At 37.8% G+C, this 21935-nt stretch overlaps 1 protein-coding gene across 2 annotated transcripts in view; it reads right to left on the reverse strand.

Moving 5' to 3' along the window:
- The window catches only part of VWA8 (von Willebrand factor A domain containing 8), a 325814-nt gene that overhangs the window by 178640 nt on the left and 125239 nt on the right, over nt 1-21935 (reverse strand). For both annotated transcript variants that reach the window (XM_004759284.3, XM_045076623.1), the window contains 3 exons: nt 18667-18773; nt 15111-15217; nt 3433-3504 (listed from right to left, as the gene is read on the reverse strand). In XM_004759284.3, the coding sequence (XP_004759341.1) occupies nt 3433-3504; nt 15111-15217; nt 18667-18773 (286 nt within the window). The remainder of the gene's footprint in view (nt 1-3432; nt 3505-15110; nt 15218-18666; nt 18774-21935) is intronic.

Raw genomic sequence — 21935 nt, forward strand, 5'->3', positions numbered from 1 at the left:
TCATCAGATTCAGCAGTCCTCATTCTACTTCTCTGCCTTTTTTCTGTATTTGTTATTTTCTTTCACAAGATAGAAATAAGGGGGCAGATGAGAAGGTGCACAGATTATTGGGAGGTGCTGAAATGTCACTAATAAACAAAGCAAGGCATTTTCAAAGCTGCTGATGAGTTACTATGGCCTGAGTTACTATGGCTGCAAAAGCACACACTACTGAAAAAGAAATCTAGATGATCAGAACTCTGAGGCAAGCGCAGGCAAAGAGAATGCGAAACTCCATTCCATCCTCAGCAAAACACATCTCTGTGGGGTTCTTGCTCTGCATTTGCCAACAAATACTGCAGGCGGCTTCACACTGCTTTGTACGTATGAAATGGAAGCAGTCAAGAGTCTAACTTTAATGAACCTGGAGGGCATCATGCAAAGTGAAATAAGCCAGAGAGAGAAAGGCAAACACTATGTGGTATCATTTATATGTGGAATTGGGGAAAAAAAAAGTCAAATTCAGAAACAGAGTAGAGAAATGGCTTAGGGGTAGGGTAACAGAAAGAGGTGGGTGAAAGGTACCAAATTTCATCTATAAGATGAACAGGCTCTGATTTATTCAGCAAACATTTGTTGAATGTCTACTGCATGCTACTCAAAAATAACTAAAGCTTTTCTCAAGGGGTTCTCTCTTTGTGTAGTAGAGATGGCAGATAGATCCATAAGTCTAAGGCAAGTCAAAAGAAATCAGTAAGTGGGCTGCTATCACAGCTCAGGGAATGGGGCCAAAGCTTCAGGCCTGTGTTCAGGAAAACTTTATTAAAGAAGCATATTATAGAATATTATAGCCAGAGGCACCTTACAAAATACCAATTCCAATCCCATCATTTTACAGATAAGGGAAAAAAGAGAGAGAGGGAGAAGAAAAAAGAAAAAGCCCACTGAAGAGTAATAACAATGTAGCTAATATCACCTAGAGAGTTGAAGAGCCTAGATGAGAAGGTAGGTCTCTGGATTCCCAACTTTGTGTTTTTCTGATCCTGTCGGTATATAAACCTATCCAGTTGAATGGACCACTTAACTATTTACTCTCTTCAGTAGGCCCTCCCTAGATTCTATCTAACTTATTTGTTTCCTTCACTGACAGTTGCAAATTTATAAAATAAGGAATTCAGTCAATGAGAGCACATCACCACTCTGGGGTTGGAAGGATTTCAAAAGGCAAAGATGAGGAAAGAAGAGAGAGTGCTGGTAAAGGTCAATGGCTGGGATATGACACTGATAAGAAGACCCATTTTGGAAAACAGTGTTAAATGTATCTGAGGACAGGAGTTTGAGGGGAGGGCTGAGACAGGTTGTAAACACAGTGGGATTAGACAATGGAGGACATCAAAAGGCAGGAGGACAGCCTAAAAGAGTTAGTCTTGTCCACGAGATAATTCAATGAACACATGAGCAGAATTTACTTAGTAAATCTGCAAGTTCCTTCAACACTGGTACTATTACATGACACTGATGGTCTCAGAGGTTTCTAAAGAATGAACAAAAGACCCTTCTGATATGAAAAAGCTAGTTAAATGTAGCCCAAGTTATACTGAATACAAACTCCCTCTGTCAATTTTTCTTTCTCCAAAGCTGAGGTGACAGAACAAGGACAAAAGAAGGCAAGACACATGATCTGCTGATGAAAGGTGCAGTCTGTGCCAGCAGCGACTGAGAGGCTTTTGTGGGGCCCCATGCCTCCAGCCTTGCTCCTCCTGAGAATCCTCAACCTGTCAGCTCTACCCGCTGGCTGCGGAGCCAACCTGAGGCAAGCCTGAAAATCAGTGGGATCTTCTATCCTCACCAGGCGCTGGGGTCCAGGCATGGACCTGCAGAGTGGCAGCTGCTCTTCACTCCGCCCCACTGCCTAGCGCTTTGTCCTGCTGCCTTGTTCTTTTCTTTGGGACCGGAAATAGACTAGTGGTAGCACACCAGATTTCCCGTCAACATCTGTACAGCGCTCTAGAGTAATTTCAAAGCACCTTCCCCTTTTCCATTTATCATGAAGTAGAAGCAAACCACTGCTCCACCTCACCCTCATCCTGCATAGCTCTCCTCAGTCCTCAGAGTCACATGGCTCTTAGCTGAGTGTGTGCTATTTTTATGTCCAGGTTAGATAGCAGGGAACCCAGCCTTGTAAGATAAGCAATTCGCCCACAGTCACAGAGAGCCGGGAGAGGGTTTCTACTGCACCTCTAGCCAGCTAACATACAAACCTGCGCATTCAATCAGTAAGCCATTCAATTGGCCCATTTAAAAAATAATAAAAATCAACACTTTAAATTATAAGTTTAAGGGACTAAATATATAAAGAATATGTATTTTTTATAAGTTTAAATAAAAGGAAAAATTAGGACCAAACACCTTCGGAAAGTTTATTAAATCTGATAATTCAACTGGGGAATATTATCAGAAGATAATGATATCTATCTATATTTATCTATCTATAGATAGACAGATAAATAGAAAATGTCCAAACATTATCAGAAGCTTCTAAATAGAAAATGTCCATTCTCCATAAACACATGCTGAATATCTACTATGTAGCAGACACTGTTCTAGGAACTGAAGATACAGAGATAAGCAAGAGAACTATGGTCCCTGCCCTTGAGGATCACATAGGTAATTTGAAAAGACAATCACTCTGTATGTATATAAACAGAGTAACAAGACCTGTGATGTTGTGATAGTGCGATGACAGGGAGATAGAAGGGTATAAAAGTAGGGGAACCTAACTTGGCTAGGAACAAGGGAAGACCCCTTAGGAGTTAGGGGAAGTGGGTGGAGGAGACAGGGAGTACTCTGTGTAGAGAAGAGCATGCACCAAGGACCAGGGCAGAGATAAGAAACTGAAGGAAGTTCACAGTGGCTCAAGCTACCACTGAGTGAGACAAAGGAGGGAGGGAGCCAAGCCTCAGGCCTAGAAAGGTGGGCAGAGGCCAGATCCTGCAGAACACCATTAGCCATACTGAAGACTATACCTAAGAGCAGTAGGACGTCAATTTAAGCAAAAAGAGAGACTTAGTCAGATTTTAGTTCCACAAGTATCAGCTGGCTGCAGAGTGAAGGGCAGATCAGAGTGGGAGCTATACTAGCAAAGCACTGCCATAGTCCAGGGGACAGGCAATGGTAGGCTGGGCTAGGGCGACAGATGTGTGAAAGAAGAGTCGATGTCTGTGAGGCAGAATGGACAGAACTCGATGGGTGACTGAATGGTGATTTCAGCTGTGAGATAATTCTAAATTTTAGAAGGTGGAAGATAATCTGTGCCTAATTAAAGCAGTCATTAAAGCAGAAAACGAAGAATCACCTCTAAAAACATATCCCAACAAGGAGAAGAAAGTTACTGCTTTTAAGCTTGCTATCATTTATACATTAATACCTGAGTTCCAGCCACACATAACTCACCTGGTTACCAACCAATAATAGGTGCTCTCCAAGAAGAAAGTCTTTCAGCATGTCTTCCATCACTACCATGTGCTAGAAAAAAAAAAAAAACTAGAAGTTAATTGAGTTTTGTATAATCAAGATGGAATAATAAAGTTAACAACAAAGGTATCGTCGTGCTAAGTAAAGCATCGAGAACTTCAATTCAAGATGGCAGTGTGAGATCCTGAACTCACCTCCTCCCATGGACATGCAGATTGTACAGCAACATATGAAATCATTTAATTTAACAGGCATCTTGGGGCCTAGTTGTAACCCTTTCTAGAGGATGTGTGCTCACCCTCTATGACACTCCAAAGCACTAGTGTATCCTGGAGGGGAGATTTACACGCATCTGGTGTCCTGGTTTGTATGTCTGGTGCAGCTATCACCCCACAGATACTCCTTAATCACATGGTGGCTGGGTGGGGGGAGTCTTGTATTTCTGGGTCCCATGGGACTATGGCAATTGTAAAGATGGTTCTAGGCAGGCTATCAGTCCACTGCATAGACAGTGGACTGAGGCACAATCCTTAGTCTTCTGTGAAGGAGGCCTTTGCTTGTCCTGGAGCTTCAGCCTGAGGAGCAAGCTTCGGGTCTGGCATACATTTAGAGGCCAATGGATCACTCTCAAGGAACACAGGCTATGGGTGCCATCTTGGCTCTCTTTCTTTCTTGACCTTGCCTGAGTTCATCAGTATCACCCAGGAAAGGGCCTATACACTTGTCTGGAACCCCAATCTCTATGGTTGTCACCCAATGGACACCTCCAGATCACCTGCCTTTTGCGGTCAGTGAGGCTTCCAGTCGTAATACACAGGACTGTATATATTTGCATACTTTTAAAAGCTAACACGCAAAGATGTGGTTTCCAGTCAGTCTGAATCTAAGTGCTAAGATACTCCCATGTGGGATACAGAGATCCTCACACATCCTCAATTACTGGGAACTATTAAAAATATAATGGGCAGCTTGGACAAGCACAAAGATTTAAGAGCCAATCAAGAGCTAAGGCAGGGTTGAATGACAAGGTTCATCTGCACGAGGCCACTCCTTTGAAAGACTGGGAAAAATAGTCATTTCACATACTGTATAGAAATCAATAAAGCCAAGCAAAATGCAATAACAGAGGATATGTTACAAATGGAAGAACAAGATAAAACCTCAGAAATAAAAACTTTAATGAAATGACACAAGTAATTTACCTGACAAAGAGTTCAAGTGATGGTCATTAAGATGCTCACCAAGCTGAGAAGAATGGATGGATGCAGTAAGAACTTCAATAAAGAAATAGAAAATATTTTTTTAAAAAGTGTCAAACAGAAGTCACAATGTTGAAGAATACAATAACTGAACTGAAAAGGTTCAAGAGCAGACAAGATGAAGCAAGAGAAAGGATCAGTCAACTCAAAGAAAAGGCAGTGGAACTAACCCAATCAAAGCATCAAAAAGAAAAAAAGAGGGGTGCCTGGGTGGCTCAGTGGGTTAATGCCTCTGCCTTCAGCTCAGGTCATGATCCCAGGGTCCTGGGATCAAGCCCCGCATCAGGCTCTCTGCTCAGCGGGGAGCCTGCTTCCTCCTCTCTCTGCCTGCCTCTCTGTCCACTTGTGATCTCTGTCTGTCAAATAAATGGATGAAATCTTTAAAAAAAAAAAAAGGAATTACAAAAAATAAAGATACTTTAAATGACTTAAGAGACAACATTTCATGGACTAACATTTGCACCACAGGGCCCCAGGAAGAAGAGAGAGAAGAGGCAGAAATTTTATTTGAAAATATAAAGGCTGAAAACTTCTCTAATACAGGGAAGGAAACAGACTTCTAGATATAGGAATCCCAGCAAGTTCCAAATAAGAGAAACCTAAGGACACCTACACCATGACCCATTGTAATAAAAATGTCAAAAGTAAAAGACGAGAGGAGAATACTAAAAGCAGCAAGAGAAAAAAAAGTGTTACATATAAGGGAACACCCATAAGGCAATCAGATTTTTCAGCAGTAATATTGCATGCCAGAAGAGAATGGCATGATATATTTCCAAGGACTGAAAAAAAACCTTGCCAACCAAGAAGACTCTACCTGGCAAAGTTATCACTCAGAAGTAAAAAACAGATAAAGAGTTTCCCAGCTAAGCCAAAGCTAAATGAGTCATCATCACTAACTCAGCCTTACAAGAAATGTTAAAAGGACTTAAGCTGAAAAGTAAGTGTGCTAATTAGTATTAAGAACACATGTGAAAGGGGGCAACTGGGTGGCTCAGTGGGTTAAGCCTCTGCCTTAGGCTCAGGTCATGATCTCAGGATCATCTCAGGATCTTTGCTTAACATGGAGCCTGCTTCCTCCTCTCTCTCTCTGCCTGCCTCTCTGCCTACTTGTGATCTCTCTCTCTGTGTCAAATAAATAAATAAAATCTAAAAAAAAAAAAAGAACACATTTGAAAATAAATCTCACTGGAAAGTAAATATATATAATGATAGATTAATCACTTATAAAGATAATATGAATGTTAAAGTCAAAAGTAGTAAAAATAGCTATAAATATGATAATTAGTTAAGGGATATGCAAGATAAAAAGTGCAAAATGTGACAGCAAAAACATAAAACATAAAACATGGAAGGGAGCAGTTACATTGAGATTTACAACGGGATTAAACTTAAGTTATTATCAGTTTAAAATAGGCTGTTGTAGATAAATTATACGTAAGCATCATGGTAACTACAAAGAAATAACCTATAGTAAATTCACAAAAAGTAGAGAAAGAATATAAATATAACAAAGTATCTGACAAAATTCAACATCCATTTATGATTAAAAAAAAAACCCTCTCAACAAAGCAGTATAGAGGGAATATATCTCATAATAAAAGTCATGTATGACAAGCCCACAGCCAACAACATACTCAATAGTAAAAAGCTCAAAGCTTTTCCTCTAAGATCAGGAACAAGACAAGGATGCCAATTCTCACCACTTTTATTCAACACAGTACCAGAGAAATTAGGCAAGGAAAAAAAAAAAGAAAAAAGGAAATAGGAAAGGAAGAAGTAAACCTGTCACTATTTGCAGGTGGTGGTACTAATATACAGAAAACCCTAGAGACACTAACACAAAGCTGTTAGAATAAACAAATTCAGCAAAGCTGATAGATACAAAATCAATACCAAAAAAAAAACTGTTATTTTTCAATTCACTAATAATGAACCATCAGAAAGAGATTGCATCAACAATTGCATCAACAAGAATAAAACACCTATGAATAAATTTAATCAAGGAGGTGAAAGACCTGCATATTGAAAACTACAAGACATTAATGAAAGAAACTGAAGACCCAAATAAATGGAAAGATACTCCATGTTCATGGATTAGAAAAATTAATGTTGTTCAAATGTTATACTACCCAGAATAATCTATATGTTTGATGCAATCTCTATCAAAATCTTAATGGCATTTTTCACAGAAACAAATAATCCTAAAATTTATTCGGAATCATAAAAGATCCTAAAAAGTCAAAAAGTCATAAGAAAGAAGACCAAAGTTGAAAGCATCACACTTTCAGATTTCAAACTATATTACATTATAGTAATTTAAAAAGTTATAGTAGTCAATAAAAAAAAGCTATAGTAATAAAAAAACTACAGTAGTCAATCAAATTATAATATTTTCAGAAAAAGACACATAATAGAGAGCCTAGAAATAAACCCATATGCATCAATGGTCAATTAACTTACTAAAAAGGAGTCAAGAAGGAAGAAAACAATGGAGAAAGGACAGCTTCTTTGATAAATGGTGTTAGGAAAATGGGCAGTCGCATGCAAAAGAATGAAACTGGATCACTATCTTCCACCATACACAAATATTAACAAAAATATATTAAAGACGTGAATGTTAGGCTCTGAAACCATAAAACTCCTAGAAGAAAACATAAATGGTAATAAGCTCTGTGATATAGGTCTTAGTGATGATTTTAGAATCTGTCACCAAAAGCACAAGGAATGAAAGCAAAATTAAACAAGTGGGACTCCATCCAACTAAGCAGCTTCTGTGGAGTGAAGGAAACCATCAACAGAATGAAAAGGAACATAGTGAGTGGCAAAAAATATTTGCAGATCATGTATCTGATAAGGGGTTAATATCCAAAATATGGAAAGAACTCATATATCTCAACAGTAAAAGAACAACCAGTCCAAGTAAAAAATGGGCAGAGGATCTGATTAGAGACATCTCCTAGGAAGACTTACAGAAGACCAATGGGTATATGGGAAAATGCTCTATATCACAGTCATTTTGAGAAATATAAATCAAAACCATAAACAGATGTCACCTCACATCTATTAGAATGGCTATTATCAAAAGACTAGAGATAAGTGTTGGTGAGGATGTGAAGATAAGGGAAACTGTGTATTGCTGATGTAGCCACTATGAAAATCAGTATAGAGGTTCCTCAAAAAATTAAAAATAGAACTATCATATGATCCAGCAATTCCACTTCCTGGGTATTTTTTTAAAGAAAATGAAAACAATTTTTTTGTTTGAATTTGAAAAGAGATTTGCACCGCCACAATCACTGTACCATTATTTACAACAGGCAAGGTATGGAAACAACCTACATGTCTATTGATGGATGAATGGATAAAGAAGATGTGGCATATATATATACATAATGGAATATTATTCAGTCATAAAAAGAATGAAATCTTGCCATTTGTAACGACATGGCTGGTCCTTGAGGGCCTTATGCAAAGTGAAAAAAATCAGAGAAAGACAAATACTGTATTATCTCTTATATATGGAATGTAAAAAATACACATGTGTGTAACATGTAAATAATACATATATGTACATATACACACATATATAACATATATGTACTAAAAAAATACCCAAGCTCATAGATAATAGAAAACATATTGGAGGTTGCTAGAGGCTAGAGGTAGGGGTGGGAGAAATTGGTGAATTTTTTTTTTTCTTTTAGTTTAAATACACTGAATAAAAAAGAAAGTAAACATCTATAATAACAGACCATACTCAAAACAATTTGATTTTTTAAAAAACCAAAAATTAATTCAGTGATTATAAGTTATATAACCAGTAAGGTCACTGGTATTTAAAACTTGAAGTCGTCCACTTAGGCAAGAATAAGCCACTCACCATTATTTCAAAGAGTTTTCATAATTTAACTCAAATATATTTTAACTACTGCTCTATGCAGGGTTGGCTTATAATTTACTATTTAAATTAGTAGTTGCTAATAATGTAAATATACATAGGCTTTCCAAAATAACTGGAGATTTCCATGGAACATTTTACACTAACTTGGTCTTAACCATTACCTTCAAAGGATGTGCAATTTTAGAATTAGAAATGTAGTATTTAGCTTCCACATTTTGTTATTTGAATTAAAACACAATATAATAAAAGAACAAGATTAAAGTTGTTCACAACAGCCACAAAGGAAATTACATTGCTCTTTTATATCTGGAAAAATAGGACAACCGTAAGTAGGTCACAAAGGCTCATTGTGGGGGATGGGGAGTATTGGAGGAAGAAATATATCCCAGAACAATTAATATCCCTATTTCTTTCTCTTGGTTTTCTGTATCAAAACAGTTACAGCCTCATAAAGACTGAAGTTATTGAACCTCCCTAATTATGGAAAAGGCAAATCAACTGTTTGTATTTAATACATGCTACAGATATTTTCTAGCTTGTTACTTGCTTTTCTTTTTTTGACTTGCTTTATGGATTTTTTTTTTTGACATCTCAAACATTTTCCTTTTAACTTGTCAAATTAAGCTGTACTTTCTTTCAGTTTCTTTCTTAGAAAAACAAAGTTTTTTTTTTTTCCTTCAAAAACGGATGAGTATTTCCTAAATGTTTATCTTTGTAGTTTTTATTTTTCTGAAATGCTTGCAGATACACCATTGACCTAGAGCTTTAAAAAGCTTGTCAATTTACTGTCCACTCTGGAACACTTTTTAAGCTCAAAAGAGACACTATTAATAATAATGAACAACAAATGCAAACAGAAACCATTTTAGGGACTATCTTCAGCAAGCCTGTATTGTTACCCTACTTAAAAGGGAGTCCTAGAATACCCCTTTATTCTGGGTTCTAATGAGAATGTGGTCTGGAGACCTCTTCATTTTAACTAAGATGAAAAGTCAGGGCCAATTTCCAGACATTTAAGTCTTCCAGTAACAAAGGGGCTAATCTGCATGAAAAACAGACAGAAAAGTTGGAACAAGCATTTGTATAGCCAGATAAAAAAGCAGTGTAAATACTGAAAAATAATTCAAACTATAGTTGTATTCTTCTGTATTGTACTCATGTTCTCTCTACTTCACACCCTCATTCCATCTAACTAGATTATTCAAATCAACAAACATTAGCTAAGGCTAAGGTCACTGTCACTGCCTATGTAATTCTTCCCTTAACCTCTTGACCCACTTAAGTACCACAGAGAATTAATTTCTTTCTTTCTTTCTTTCTTTCTTTCTTTCTTTCTTTCTTTCAAGATTTTATTTATTTGAGAGAGTGAGTGAATGAGGTGGGGGAGAGAGGGAGAAGAAGCAGGGGAAGGGGCAGTGGGAGAAGCAGACTTCCTGCTGAGCAAGGAGCCCAGAGGTTGGGGGTGGGGGGGTGGTGCAGCGTTCCATCCCAGGACTCCAGGATCATGACCTGAGCTGAAGGCAGACACTTGACCAACTGAGTCACCCGGGCACCCCAACCACAGACAATTTCTTGTAAGTTTCCTCTTCCAGTTAATTGCCCATCTCTCGTGAATCCCTCCTTCCTCTCTAACAATTTCTCTCCATAATCTTTTAGGTTGGATCTTCCAACCTAATTGTTGTAGCAATTCCTTCGATTCTGATTTCCCCCACGTTCCTTCATTTGCTCTCTGTTAGTGCCTTTTTACATGCTCTCCCCAGGGGTCAAGGTTTAGGGCTGAGTAGCTTGTGCCTACTTGTACACAAGGGAGAGGGTGGGCTGTGCGAGACTTGAGTATCCACTTCTGTGCTTGAAGAGCTGCTTCAGACCACTCGTCCTAAGTCCTCTCCTCCGTTCCACTGCTTCAGGCACCAATTCTATGCTGATCTTCAAGAGTAAAACTATCCTCCTCAACTCCAGCCTCATATTCTGAGCGACTATCAAACTATGTACTATTATTTCCCAGTCTCTTCAACCTCCACATATCCAAAACTTGTCTCTTTATTTTTTTCTCAACTTCATTCTTGATCTTGTATCTTTTATCCTCATTAATAGCATCATTTCCTATCACCTGACCAAACTGCTACCATCATCTTCCTGCACACTTCATTCCTCCCTTACCAAGAGTAAGCTATTAAGCCACCCTAACGTCAAGGGTATCTATCCCTTCCTTTTTACCCCAGTTTTCATTTAGTATTTTACATCTCTGGCCTAGATTTTTATCAGACAATTTGGCTTCTCTGACTTCAGTGTCTGTTTGAGGCAATGTGTTCTTCATGTAACTGACTGTTACCTCTTCATTCAAATTCATGTCACTTCTTTAGGTGCACCTGGGTGGCTCAGCGGGTTAAAGCCTCTACCTTTGGCTCAGGTCATGATCCCAGGGTCCTGGAATCAAGTCCAGTATCAGGCTCTCTGCTCAGCAGGGAGCCTGCTTTCTCCTCTCTCTCTGCCTACTTATGATCTCTCTGTCTGTAAAATAAATAAATAAAAATCTTTAAAAAAAATCATGTCACTTATTTTTTTTCAAAATTCCTTAAATGACTCTTAAGACCTTTGAAACACAGGTTCATCTTTTTTTTTTTTGGCTAAAGGCTACTTATTTATTTATTTATTTAAAGATTTTATTTATTTATTTGACACAGAGAGAGAGATCACAAATAGGCAGAGAGGCAGGCTCCCTGCCGAGCAGAGAGGCCGATGCGGGGCTCGATCCCAGGACCCTGAGATCATGACCTGAGCTGAAGGCAGAGGCTCAACCCACTGAGCTACCCAGGCACCCCATAAAGGATACTTATTTATTGATTGAAGTATAATTGACATTATAAAGTTAAATTAGTTTCAGGTTGTGCAATATGATTCAACATTTATAAACACTGTGAAATGATCACCACCATTTGCCACCTTGCAAAGTTGACATGATTTTATTGATTATATTCCCCATGCTGTACATTACAACCCCATGACTTCTTTAATTTATAACTGGAAATCTATACTTCTTAACTCTCTTCACAAATTTAGCCTGCCCCCAGGACTCTCCTCCCCTTCATATATTCTTGATTTAGTCTTGGCTTCATCTCCTGTCACTCTCCTCCAACACTACATTCAGTCAAAAATTCAGAATAATTTCTCTGCTCTCTTCGGTTTGCTTTTCCAGCAGACTATGAGCTCCCTGAGGGCAAATCTTGGCTTTCATCTTACACACAGCTCCACTGACTCTACCCACCGCCTGAACAGTCCTGCCAGGTGTCTTCTCCACTCTATCCCCACGGTCACACCCTTCATTCAGATCCTTCGTAACTTGTACTTAGACTACTGCAATGGCCCCCTAACGAGTCTCTCTTTGCCTTAGTTCCAACTCATAGACAACATTAAAGAGCAAATGCAAAGTTAGCAAGTGAAAATGTGCTTAAAATCTTTCAGTGGCTTCCTCACTTCTTCTGAATCACATCCAGATTCCTTAATTAGCAAGGCCAAGATGTTCTGACCCTTTCCTAACCTACTGGCCTCATCTCTTGTTACTCTTGCATTTGCAACCTCAGTTCTGTGTCAGTGACAATTAATTAAATGTAGCCTCCTAAGTGAACTACTCTGTCACATAGCCAAGTCTCTGCAAATGCTAGTCCGTCTGCCTGAGAGAGTCAGCTTTGCCTGGTTAACTTATTTTCCACAATCATTCCAACCTGGGACCATCATCTCCTCAGTGCTACCATAGTAACCTGTGTGTACTTCCATCCCACTGTACAGGAATCATGTATACTTTGTTGTCTTTCTCCCTCAGAGTCCTGGAGCTACAGGAGTATATGTGTGTATGTATGTGTACACTAATCTCTTTATCCAAATACCTCAGGACAAGGCTTGATACATGGTAGATGTTTTAAATATTTAAAATATTTAAAGGTCTGTGGGGGTTAAGAGGCTATTACTCTTTCCTCCAATTTCTCCTTACTACTGTAAGTATAACATTCTTTAATGACAGATTTAATAATAGTCCTCATTATGAACATTCAAAATCTTACTCCTTCTTTATTAACCCACTCACCGCATACTTGCTCAGCATTCATGATATGCCAAGCACATGCTATTTGCTGAAGGCTCTAAAGAAAAACAGACTTGACTTCAGTGGTGTGGAAAACACATTTAAAAAATCAATCTCAATACCATGTGGAAAGGGGACCACAGGACATGGAAGAGGATGGTACAGAAGCTCCTACATATTCAAGAGACACTGAAGACTACTGCTTCAAAAGGAAGTACAGACTAAAAGGAAACCATAACATACGCAACAAAAGCAAATGTAATCCAAAGCCACAGTTCCTTGAATTGGTACAGCTCAAATTTTTCCTTAGTGGTTAAGTCATAATGCTTTATGAAGCAAAGGTACATCTGGAGACAGGCTACAGCAAGTCCCTCAGGGCCGCTGTGTAAAGTTCACAGCAGCCCTGCGGTCTTCAGTGGCTATGTCACAGACACCATGGCAACAGAGACTGTGTTCAAGGGCACAATGGCCCTCCCTGCTACTGAATTTTCTACATTCTCATATGCTGGGAGGTCTTTTCAACCTTTGGTACCATGGAGTTTTTCAAATTGTCACTTATAATAAAGTTTTCTGGCTCTTTTTTCTTTATACCTTTGTCTTTCCACTACATGGGCAGAATGTGATACCATCAGTGCTCAGAAACAGTCTATTTTCCTTACAATTATGTTTTTGTCTTTCTTTGATAGGTAAGATTGTTTTCCCTCTTTGTGTCTTTTTCTTTTTTTTAAATTTTATTTATTTATCTGACAGAGAGAGATCACAAGTAGGCAGAGAGGCAGGCAGAGAGAGAGGGGGAAACAGGCTCCCTGCTGAGCAGAGAGCTGGATGCAGGGCTCGATCCCAAGACCCTGAGATCATGACCTGAGCTGAAGGCAGAGGCTTTTACCCACTGAGCCACCCAGGTGTCCCCCTTCTTTGTGTCTTTTTTTTTTTTTTAAAGATTTTATTTATTTATTTGACAGAGAGAGATTACAAGTAGGCAGAGAGAAAGAGAGAGGGAAGCAGGCTCCCTGCCGAGCAGAGAGCCCGATGCGGGACTCGATCCCAGGACCCTGAGATCATGACCTGAGCCGAAGGCAGTGGCTTAACCCACTGAGCCACCCAGGCGCCCCCTTCTTTGTGTCTTAAAGGTAACTTCATTGTCTGCTGATTTGTCCACTGTTTGCATAAGAGCATTAATGCTCTGAAAGAGAAGTAAAACCTACATTAATTAATGGGCTATAGAATAAATACAAAACCTATCCAGGTTATGTCTTTGCATGTCAGAGGTAGTAATTACAGTTTTGACAGATTTCAAAATACCAAATCAAGATTTTTACTGAGAGAGAAGGATTTTCCCAGATGCCTTCTGTATTGTTAATATAATAAAGGGAAAAGAATTATGGTACTCACTGAATAAGAAATATGATTGGAAAATGGCAGACAAAAAGCTTACGTTTTTCTAACTCCTTAATATAGTAAAAATAGCAAGTGGGGCACCTGGGTGGTACAGTCAGTTAAGTGTCTGACTCTTGGTTTCAGCTCAGGTCATGATCTTAGGATCATGAGATTGAGCCCCAAGTAGGGCTCCGCACTCAGTGAGGAGTCAGCTTGGGATTCTCTCTCCCTCTCCCTCTGCCCTTCTGCTCATGTCTTTTCTCTCTCTCTCTCTCTCAAAGTAAATAAATAAATCTTTAAAAAAATAGTAAGTAAAAATTCTTCTAACATAAGGTTATTATTTCTGTTCAGATTAGGGACCAAATATTAAAGAAAAATTAAGTATGTTTCTTTTTATAAAATAAATATATAACAACTTAACAGAAAATTTGGGAAAAAACCCTCCTACATTACGGGTAATTTTCTCTGAAAAAATTCTTATTAAGGTGAATATCTGTAGTAAAGCTTTCTGGGTATACACTATTTCTGTGTCTTAGAAGAAGGTCCATAATTACTGGTTAGTTTACAAGTGAGAAATTATCTACCTTCCTCCCTTAAAAAGGAAAAAAAAAAAAGGAAAAGTAAAAAACAGTAAAATATTAGGAATTTTCAGGAAAAGGAAAGGAAGATCAAGAAGAGAGGGCACAAGACACATCCTCTTTGAACCAGTGAAATGATTTAACAGGAAAGCAAAAAAGAGGATAAGGAATAGTTCATTTTTTAAAAATTTAATGATATATTCATTTTATTTACATGGAGTCTAGTGCACATATAAAATATATTACCCTAATCATAGTAGCAACTCTTCAATTTTCAGGTGTCTTGGGAAAGAATTTAAAAGTTTACAATGCCTTAATAAAAGATGTGTCAACACCTCATTTGGCATCATCTGAATTGAACTTAGCAAATTAGAAAAATAATTAAACATTAGTTTCACTGCAGAGGTAATTACCACAATGTAAGAAGAGATTTATCCAGAAAGGCAAAGCAGTGATCTTACCTGAATGTTGTCATAGAACAGAACATCGGGCACTTTCATTTTCTCGTGGGCATTATAGATTGGTGCACTAACAGTCCCAATCCTCAGAGATCCAGATGCTATTTCACCTAAACATTTCACACAGGATAGAGAATTATTTGTAGTTCTGTACTGAGAGAAGCCAAGTCCAATGTGAACATAAAGCAACACAGCATCTTTAATTTAATATCTCATTAAGGGATTTCAATTTAACATCTAAAAGAAGTAAGGTTGAATGTGGAAATAAAACATCATAGCCTTACATAAAATGTTTAAAATGTTCCAAAAGATAATGAATTCTATATAAAATATTGCACGTGAGCAAACAGCATAGAGATGAAATTAAAGAACCACTCCCCACTCAGAACTCCATGAAACCACCTTCCTAAACTTGTTTTGTCAGAGACTTTAACACATAAAGCAAACCAAATATACATTCAGAAGCTCTGAAATATTCTGAATATCATTTTGGGGGATCACCCATTGAAAAGCTCCAAGTAATGGGGTGCCTGGGTGGCTCAGTGGGTTAAGCCGCTGCCTTCGGCTCAGGTCATGATCTCAGGGTCCTGGTATGGAGCCCCGCATCGGGCTCTCTGCTCGGCGGAGAGCCTGCTTCTTCCTCTCTCTCTCTGCCTGCCTCTCTGCCTACTTGTAATCTCTGCCTATCCAAAAAAAAAAAAAAAGAAAGAAAGAAAAACTCCAAGTAAGAACTCCCTAGAATTCTAGTAAAAAATACTGATTAATCTAGTAAAAAACACCCCGCACAGACCTCTGAAATTACTATTTCCAGGGATGGTCGAGGAGATCTGTATTTTCAAATAAGCATGCCAGGTGCTATATAGTTATTCCATGATGATTATTACTATTGTGTTATCTCCTATTTTGCTTTAAATAGTTGATCTAGAACAGAATATGAGCTCCTTACAGTCAGCAAACCCAATAATAATAAATTTGAAGTCAGGGAGTACATCTCATATGCATTCTCTCCATGGTTAATAATCATAACATTAATGGTGGTAGTTGTTACAGTAGTACTGATGGTCACAACAAAAGCTATCATTTATTGAGGAACTTCTATGGGCCACATCTCAAGCCAGAAGCTTCACTGTTTTTTCATATAATTTCATGTAATTCTCTTAACAATGAAACAAGACCTATGAGGAAGCTTAGGACATAAATTAAGTAATTTGCTTAAAACCACCCAGCTAACATGGGCAGAACTAAAAATAGAACTTGTATAGTCTAATGTTCTTTCTGCCAAGTGGGGTATATTTAATCCTTTGACTCCAAATAACACTCCATCCTGTGGAAATACCCATGCAAGCAGAGAGATTATCACAATGCCTTCAACAACTGACCCATCCACCACCCCTGTACCTCTCCACGCTTCAAATAAGAAAACTGCCCTTTTGCATTAAAACATTTTGAAACACAAGTGGAGAAGAGCAATGCTTGCGTTCTGCAATGCCATGAACGATTTTGAGCTAAAAATAATTAAACTGTCACCCTGATTAAACCCTGTTTAATCATGCTACACATTTGCCAAAGCACAGGAGACCTCTCTCTCCAATAGATCCTTGCCATTTCCCTTTTTATTTACAAGTTCTACAAGGAAGAAAACCTATAAGCTGTCACACAGAGAATCTACTGTAAATTTACTACTGGCAGGGGCTCTGAAACAGACCCAATATAAAACTGGACAGACAAAGAGCAGGATTGTGGCAGGGACTTTAGTATATGCTTGTATGTTAAGATGACAAACGTAATTTCAGATTCAAGTAGCATCTGATATCATCTGTGGTTTATGGAACACATCTGTTCAGTAGATTTAGGGCTTCAGGACAATTAAATCCACTCATCTAATGTTTATTGTCAAAACTTCAAGCTTGAAAAGAGAAATGCCCTCAGAGGATGGTGATGCTTATACTTCCCTGGGAGAAACTGGCTACCTGTCTGCTAAGAAATCTCATAGGATGGCATTATTTTAGTCCATCTGTCAAGGTCCTTAGTCCAGTAGATTCAAAACCCAATTTTGTCACGTCTATTGACCATAAATGTGACTCTCAGGAGAATATTAAAGACATATATTCTGATCTATACATAAATTCTGCTATAGAAACAAGAATTGAAAATACTACAGTGTAATGAAAGCTACAACTTTCATATGGACCCCATGATACACTGATGGCCATATCAGCATATTATTTGGAGGCAGAACTATACAGAAAGCCAAATCCTCATCAGAAGGTTATTTGGTGAACCTTGTTCTCGAACAAGGAGAGTGCATTAAATAAATCCTCCTCAAGAGAGATGACATTAAAGATAAATGGTACCAGATGAATCAACAGTCTCTTAGATTCCTTATTCCCTACACAAGGCTTAGATGGGAACTGCTGACACTGGCCCGTTACCAAGACTGAACAGTCTACAGTCAGAATAATTCGGTCCATCGCTGGATATGTATTAAGAGATTCAGTCAAGTAACTCTACGAGTCAACAGATCCCAGAGTGGTTCTGTCTCTTTGCGCTGGCTCTGCATATGTGTACCCAGATCCATCAGTAGGTGGAGTTTTTAATTTTACTCTAAAAAAGTCATCTCATTTCTTTAACACAAATTCCTGTCTCAGTGTAGTCCCAACTATTAAAAACAGCTACTACAAAGACAGCCACAATATGTCCTCATTAGAGAGGGGTCCCACATTGGATTTTTGATAGAACAGGTATTAATCTCAAACAGTAGAGAACCTATTGTTGGGATCTAATTGAAAAATAGGGAACTTCTATAGAAGAGCTAAATCTTCCCCAAATTCAAAATACTTATGGTTATCCATAAAAAAAGTACCACAAAAGACAATATGAGTGGAAATGGGAGAGTAAGAAGGCATGAAGTGGTACTCTAAATATTACTGTAGTTTAAATGAACCTAGAACAGTTTCCTGAACATATCCCACAGGACTAGTGGTCCTCAAAATGTAAATGTTATGTAAAGGAAGGAGAAGTCTAGATCCTATGGTGAAATATATTTGGGGGGAAGAAAAGGTGAAACCAAATCATGGCGTTATCTTTACAGCAAGGATTTTCAGAGCCATGAATATGTTTGTGTCAACTGCGACTCTTTGAAGGAGGACCTGCATCTGGTATGCACTGAAATAAAGAAAATATTCTTTTTTTAAAAGTTTTTATTTATTTGAGAGAGAGCGTGTGCACATGCATGAGCAGGGGGCAGGGGTAGTGGAAGGGGAAGCAGACTCCCCACTAAGTAGGGATGATCCCAGGACCCAGAGATCATGACCTGAGCCAAAGGCAGATGGTTAACCAACTGAGCCACCCAGGTGCTCTGAAATTAAGCAAATATTCTAAGATTTAATTGGTAAATGGGTTTCAATTTAAAAATAAATAAAGATCGATTTCTTCAACCAAGTACATAAAACAAAGTATATGGAAACAAAACCAATTTTTATTTAAATTAAAATAATAAATAATACAAATGTTTGATAATTATTATTTCACTTAAAAAAGAAACAAGTCAAATACTTACATTTGTAATCCTCCAGTTCTGGTTCCTGATTATTATCAGTACTTATTTCTATCGCAGCATCTGCCAAGTTTTTTTCTAACGCTGACCTTGCAAGGCTTGGTAAGAACCTGGTGGGGCAGGAAGGACAGAATGATAAAGTCAAAGCTTTCTGTGGTTCCTAAAGAGCTTTTGGCATGTGCACACACAAACTTTCTCTTTCTCTTCTTCTTCCTCTCTTTCTATCTCAAGATAACCAATTAAGGAAGCTTAGTTTTGAGCTGTGAAATCCAAATAGTAAAAAATTTTGCAATAAATATAAACTTCAAGTACCTGTGAAGAAGAGTATCTGTTGATCTCCTTTAACAAAACTTACATGTAATTAGCAGTATTCATGTACATACAAATCTTACAGAATAAGACTTAAAATGATTTTCTTTTCAAAATGGATTTAGTAGACCTCATAAATCTTGTTTAATTGTTTAACTGGATTATCAAATTTTCTTAAATAGATAAAACAACATTTGAATTGGCTCCAACTTAGCAATCACAAATTCAAATTAGTGGAAGTGAATTAATGAGGTTTACTTCTTAACACAAATTATTCAATTTAGGATTATACAGCCTGTCTATTCTATATGTATGTTGTCAAAGCAACAATCTGGTGAGTGACAGAGGCATTCTTCATCTACAAATAGATGGTATGAACATCATGGGCTTATTAGATCATGAAAATGGAGTTTCCCACCCACACAAATAAAACTGTATCTGGAATTTATGATCCCAAGGGAGCTTGCAAAAATGATTTTTAACCTATTACCTGGGCTATACTACCATAAACTAACCACTACATGCCACGATATCCCAAGAAAACATACTAAGAACATCACACTTCTAACTTAGATTTTCCATAGCTCAAAATCCTTTGTGGTGATTTCCACAGCCCTGAGTATAAGCTCTAATAAAAGAGATGCCGGTGTGAGCGAGAAGGCAAAAGAATGAGTGTGTGAGGAACTGATGGATTTCCTGTCTGTGTGATAGAATCGACATAACTGACCCTATCTCCCAGCTACCTCCTCGTTCTGGTTCCAGGCTATGATGGGAGGATTTCTATCACTATGGGTCAGTAGCTCATCAATACAGCATCAAGTAAGACTTACTAATGTGCATCTCTGGCCCTTCATCAGATTGTTGCCTTGTTTAAAACCAATGCCTTACTTTATCTCTCAGACCCAATAAATGGGCTTTTATCTTGTTTCCTGAGTCCTTATCTTGGCACTTTGCCCACCCGACCTGCCCCTCCGCACTAGACCATAAACTTGAGTCTGGCCTGCTGACATTAGGCTCTGCAGCTCTCTCTGTTACTTCCTGTCAAACTACCTTGAGTGACAATTACACATTCAAGCTTGGACTGTGTGCTAGTCCCAGAAACCTCTTACATCCATATAGTCTTCTCTCAACACACCCTCAATTGTCCCCACACTGGAGCCTTTCTAGATTGTCCTCCAAAGCCTATAGAGAACAGCAAAAAAGGCACGAATGCCTCCCTTCCAACGTCAGTGACATACATTGCTTGCCAATATGATACTCTTTCCTACTGACATTGAACATGTTTCAGAGTTATTTTCAATCTCACACCCAGACAGCACTACCAAATAATCAGAGGTAGTATGGAAGCTGAAGTATGTTTACCTCTAGAATTTACATTTTAAAAGATACTGACTCACCCCACAAATGACAAGGAAGTATGTCAGGTAATATGAGGTCAACCTTTATTTTTCTAGCTTTCAATTTTTTCTAGTTAATGGCTTCTTTTTCCATTGCTCACTGATATTTTCTGCTTGTGTTTTCCTCCCCCTGTGGCCTTTTGTAAAATAAGGGAGTAAATGAGTGAAATATCATTCATCTATCCTACTTTCCCAGAACAAAAGCAAATACATATCCTACTGTGAAGTTTTCAAATTTATTTATCATCATGAGCATCACAGTGCCTTTTAAAAGTCATTATCATCATTATATTCATTTACTACAGCAAAAATACAATCGAAGGGCTCCAATCTCTATGATCTTGGTTGTAACAAAAAAAAAAACTATAGAAAGATTCAACCACATTATGGGAAACACAAGAACAGAAGATGTTCCCCGAGGCTAACTCAGGCTAACTATGTCATTGTCAGAGAAGTGAGAAGTATGAAATTATAGCTGATTAATGCTTTAAATCTCATTTCCCTGTATCTTTTCAAATATTTTTTTGGTCATCTGAATTAACTTCTATGCATGCGCACTCATCCTCTGCCCATTTAGGGTTGAGTCTTTCATCTCAATAATTTGAATACTTTATAGTCCCTGAATACTAATCCTTTTGTGATTCCAAATCTTATCAAACATCTCTTAGTCTGTGGCTTACAATTTGTAGAGCGGCTTACAGTGTTTCTGTCATATATCTGGTTTTTACATTTTTGTATGGCATAAAATGGATATTTTTAAATAATTTATTGACAAGTCCATCCATTCCCACACTGATTTATATAATGTTACTTTTGATATATGCTAACTTCCTACAGATGTATGTGGGCCTGTTTCTGGTCTCTGTAGTCTATTCTAATAGTCTATTTGTCATTCTTTGCACCAATATCATACTATAACAATGAATATAGCTTTATGATGGATCCTGATATCAGAAAGAAAAAGTACAACACCTTAATCTTCCTCAAAATCTCCTTTGCTATTATTTCCAGGCCAATTTTGAGATCAGCCTGTCAAACCTTAGTAGTATAACCTGTATAACCTTAGTAGTATCTGACTAGGTCATAGCTATCTATATAAAATCTGGAGTAAAATAGCTTTACAATACTGAAGCTTCCCTTCCATGAACATGGTATAGCTTCCCTTTTACCTAAGTCCTTTACAACTTTCAATGAAGATTTATGCTTTTCTTCATAAAAATATTACATGTAATTTGATTTGCTCTAGGTGCTCAAAGCTTTCTACTATTATTACAAATGGGGTGATTTTAAAAAAATCAGATCTCCTCAATTGATTGTTAGTGGAATATAGGAATGTCACTGATTTGGATTTATAAGTAATCTCACTAAATTCTATTTTTCTAATGACTTATATATGGTTTCTCTTGAATTTTTAATCTAGCCAATCAGATAACTTTGGGCAAATGCACTGGCTGAAAGTACAAAAAGGTGACATTCTTGTTCTGTTCCTAACTTTAAAGGAAATATGAATATTTTATCATAAAGATGTTTGCTCTAAATTTTTGGTATATACCTCTTATCAGATTG

The sequence above is a fragment of the Mustela putorius genome, unplaced genomic scaffold (genome assembly GCF_011764305.1).
Source record: "Mustela putorius furo isolate JIRA1106 unplaced genomic scaffold, ASM1176430v1.1 tig00000179_pilon_pilon_pilon, whole genome shotgun sequence".
Classification (NCBI taxonomy): domain Eukaryota; kingdom Metazoa; phylum Chordata; class Mammalia; order Carnivora; family Mustelidae; genus Mustela; species Mustela putorius.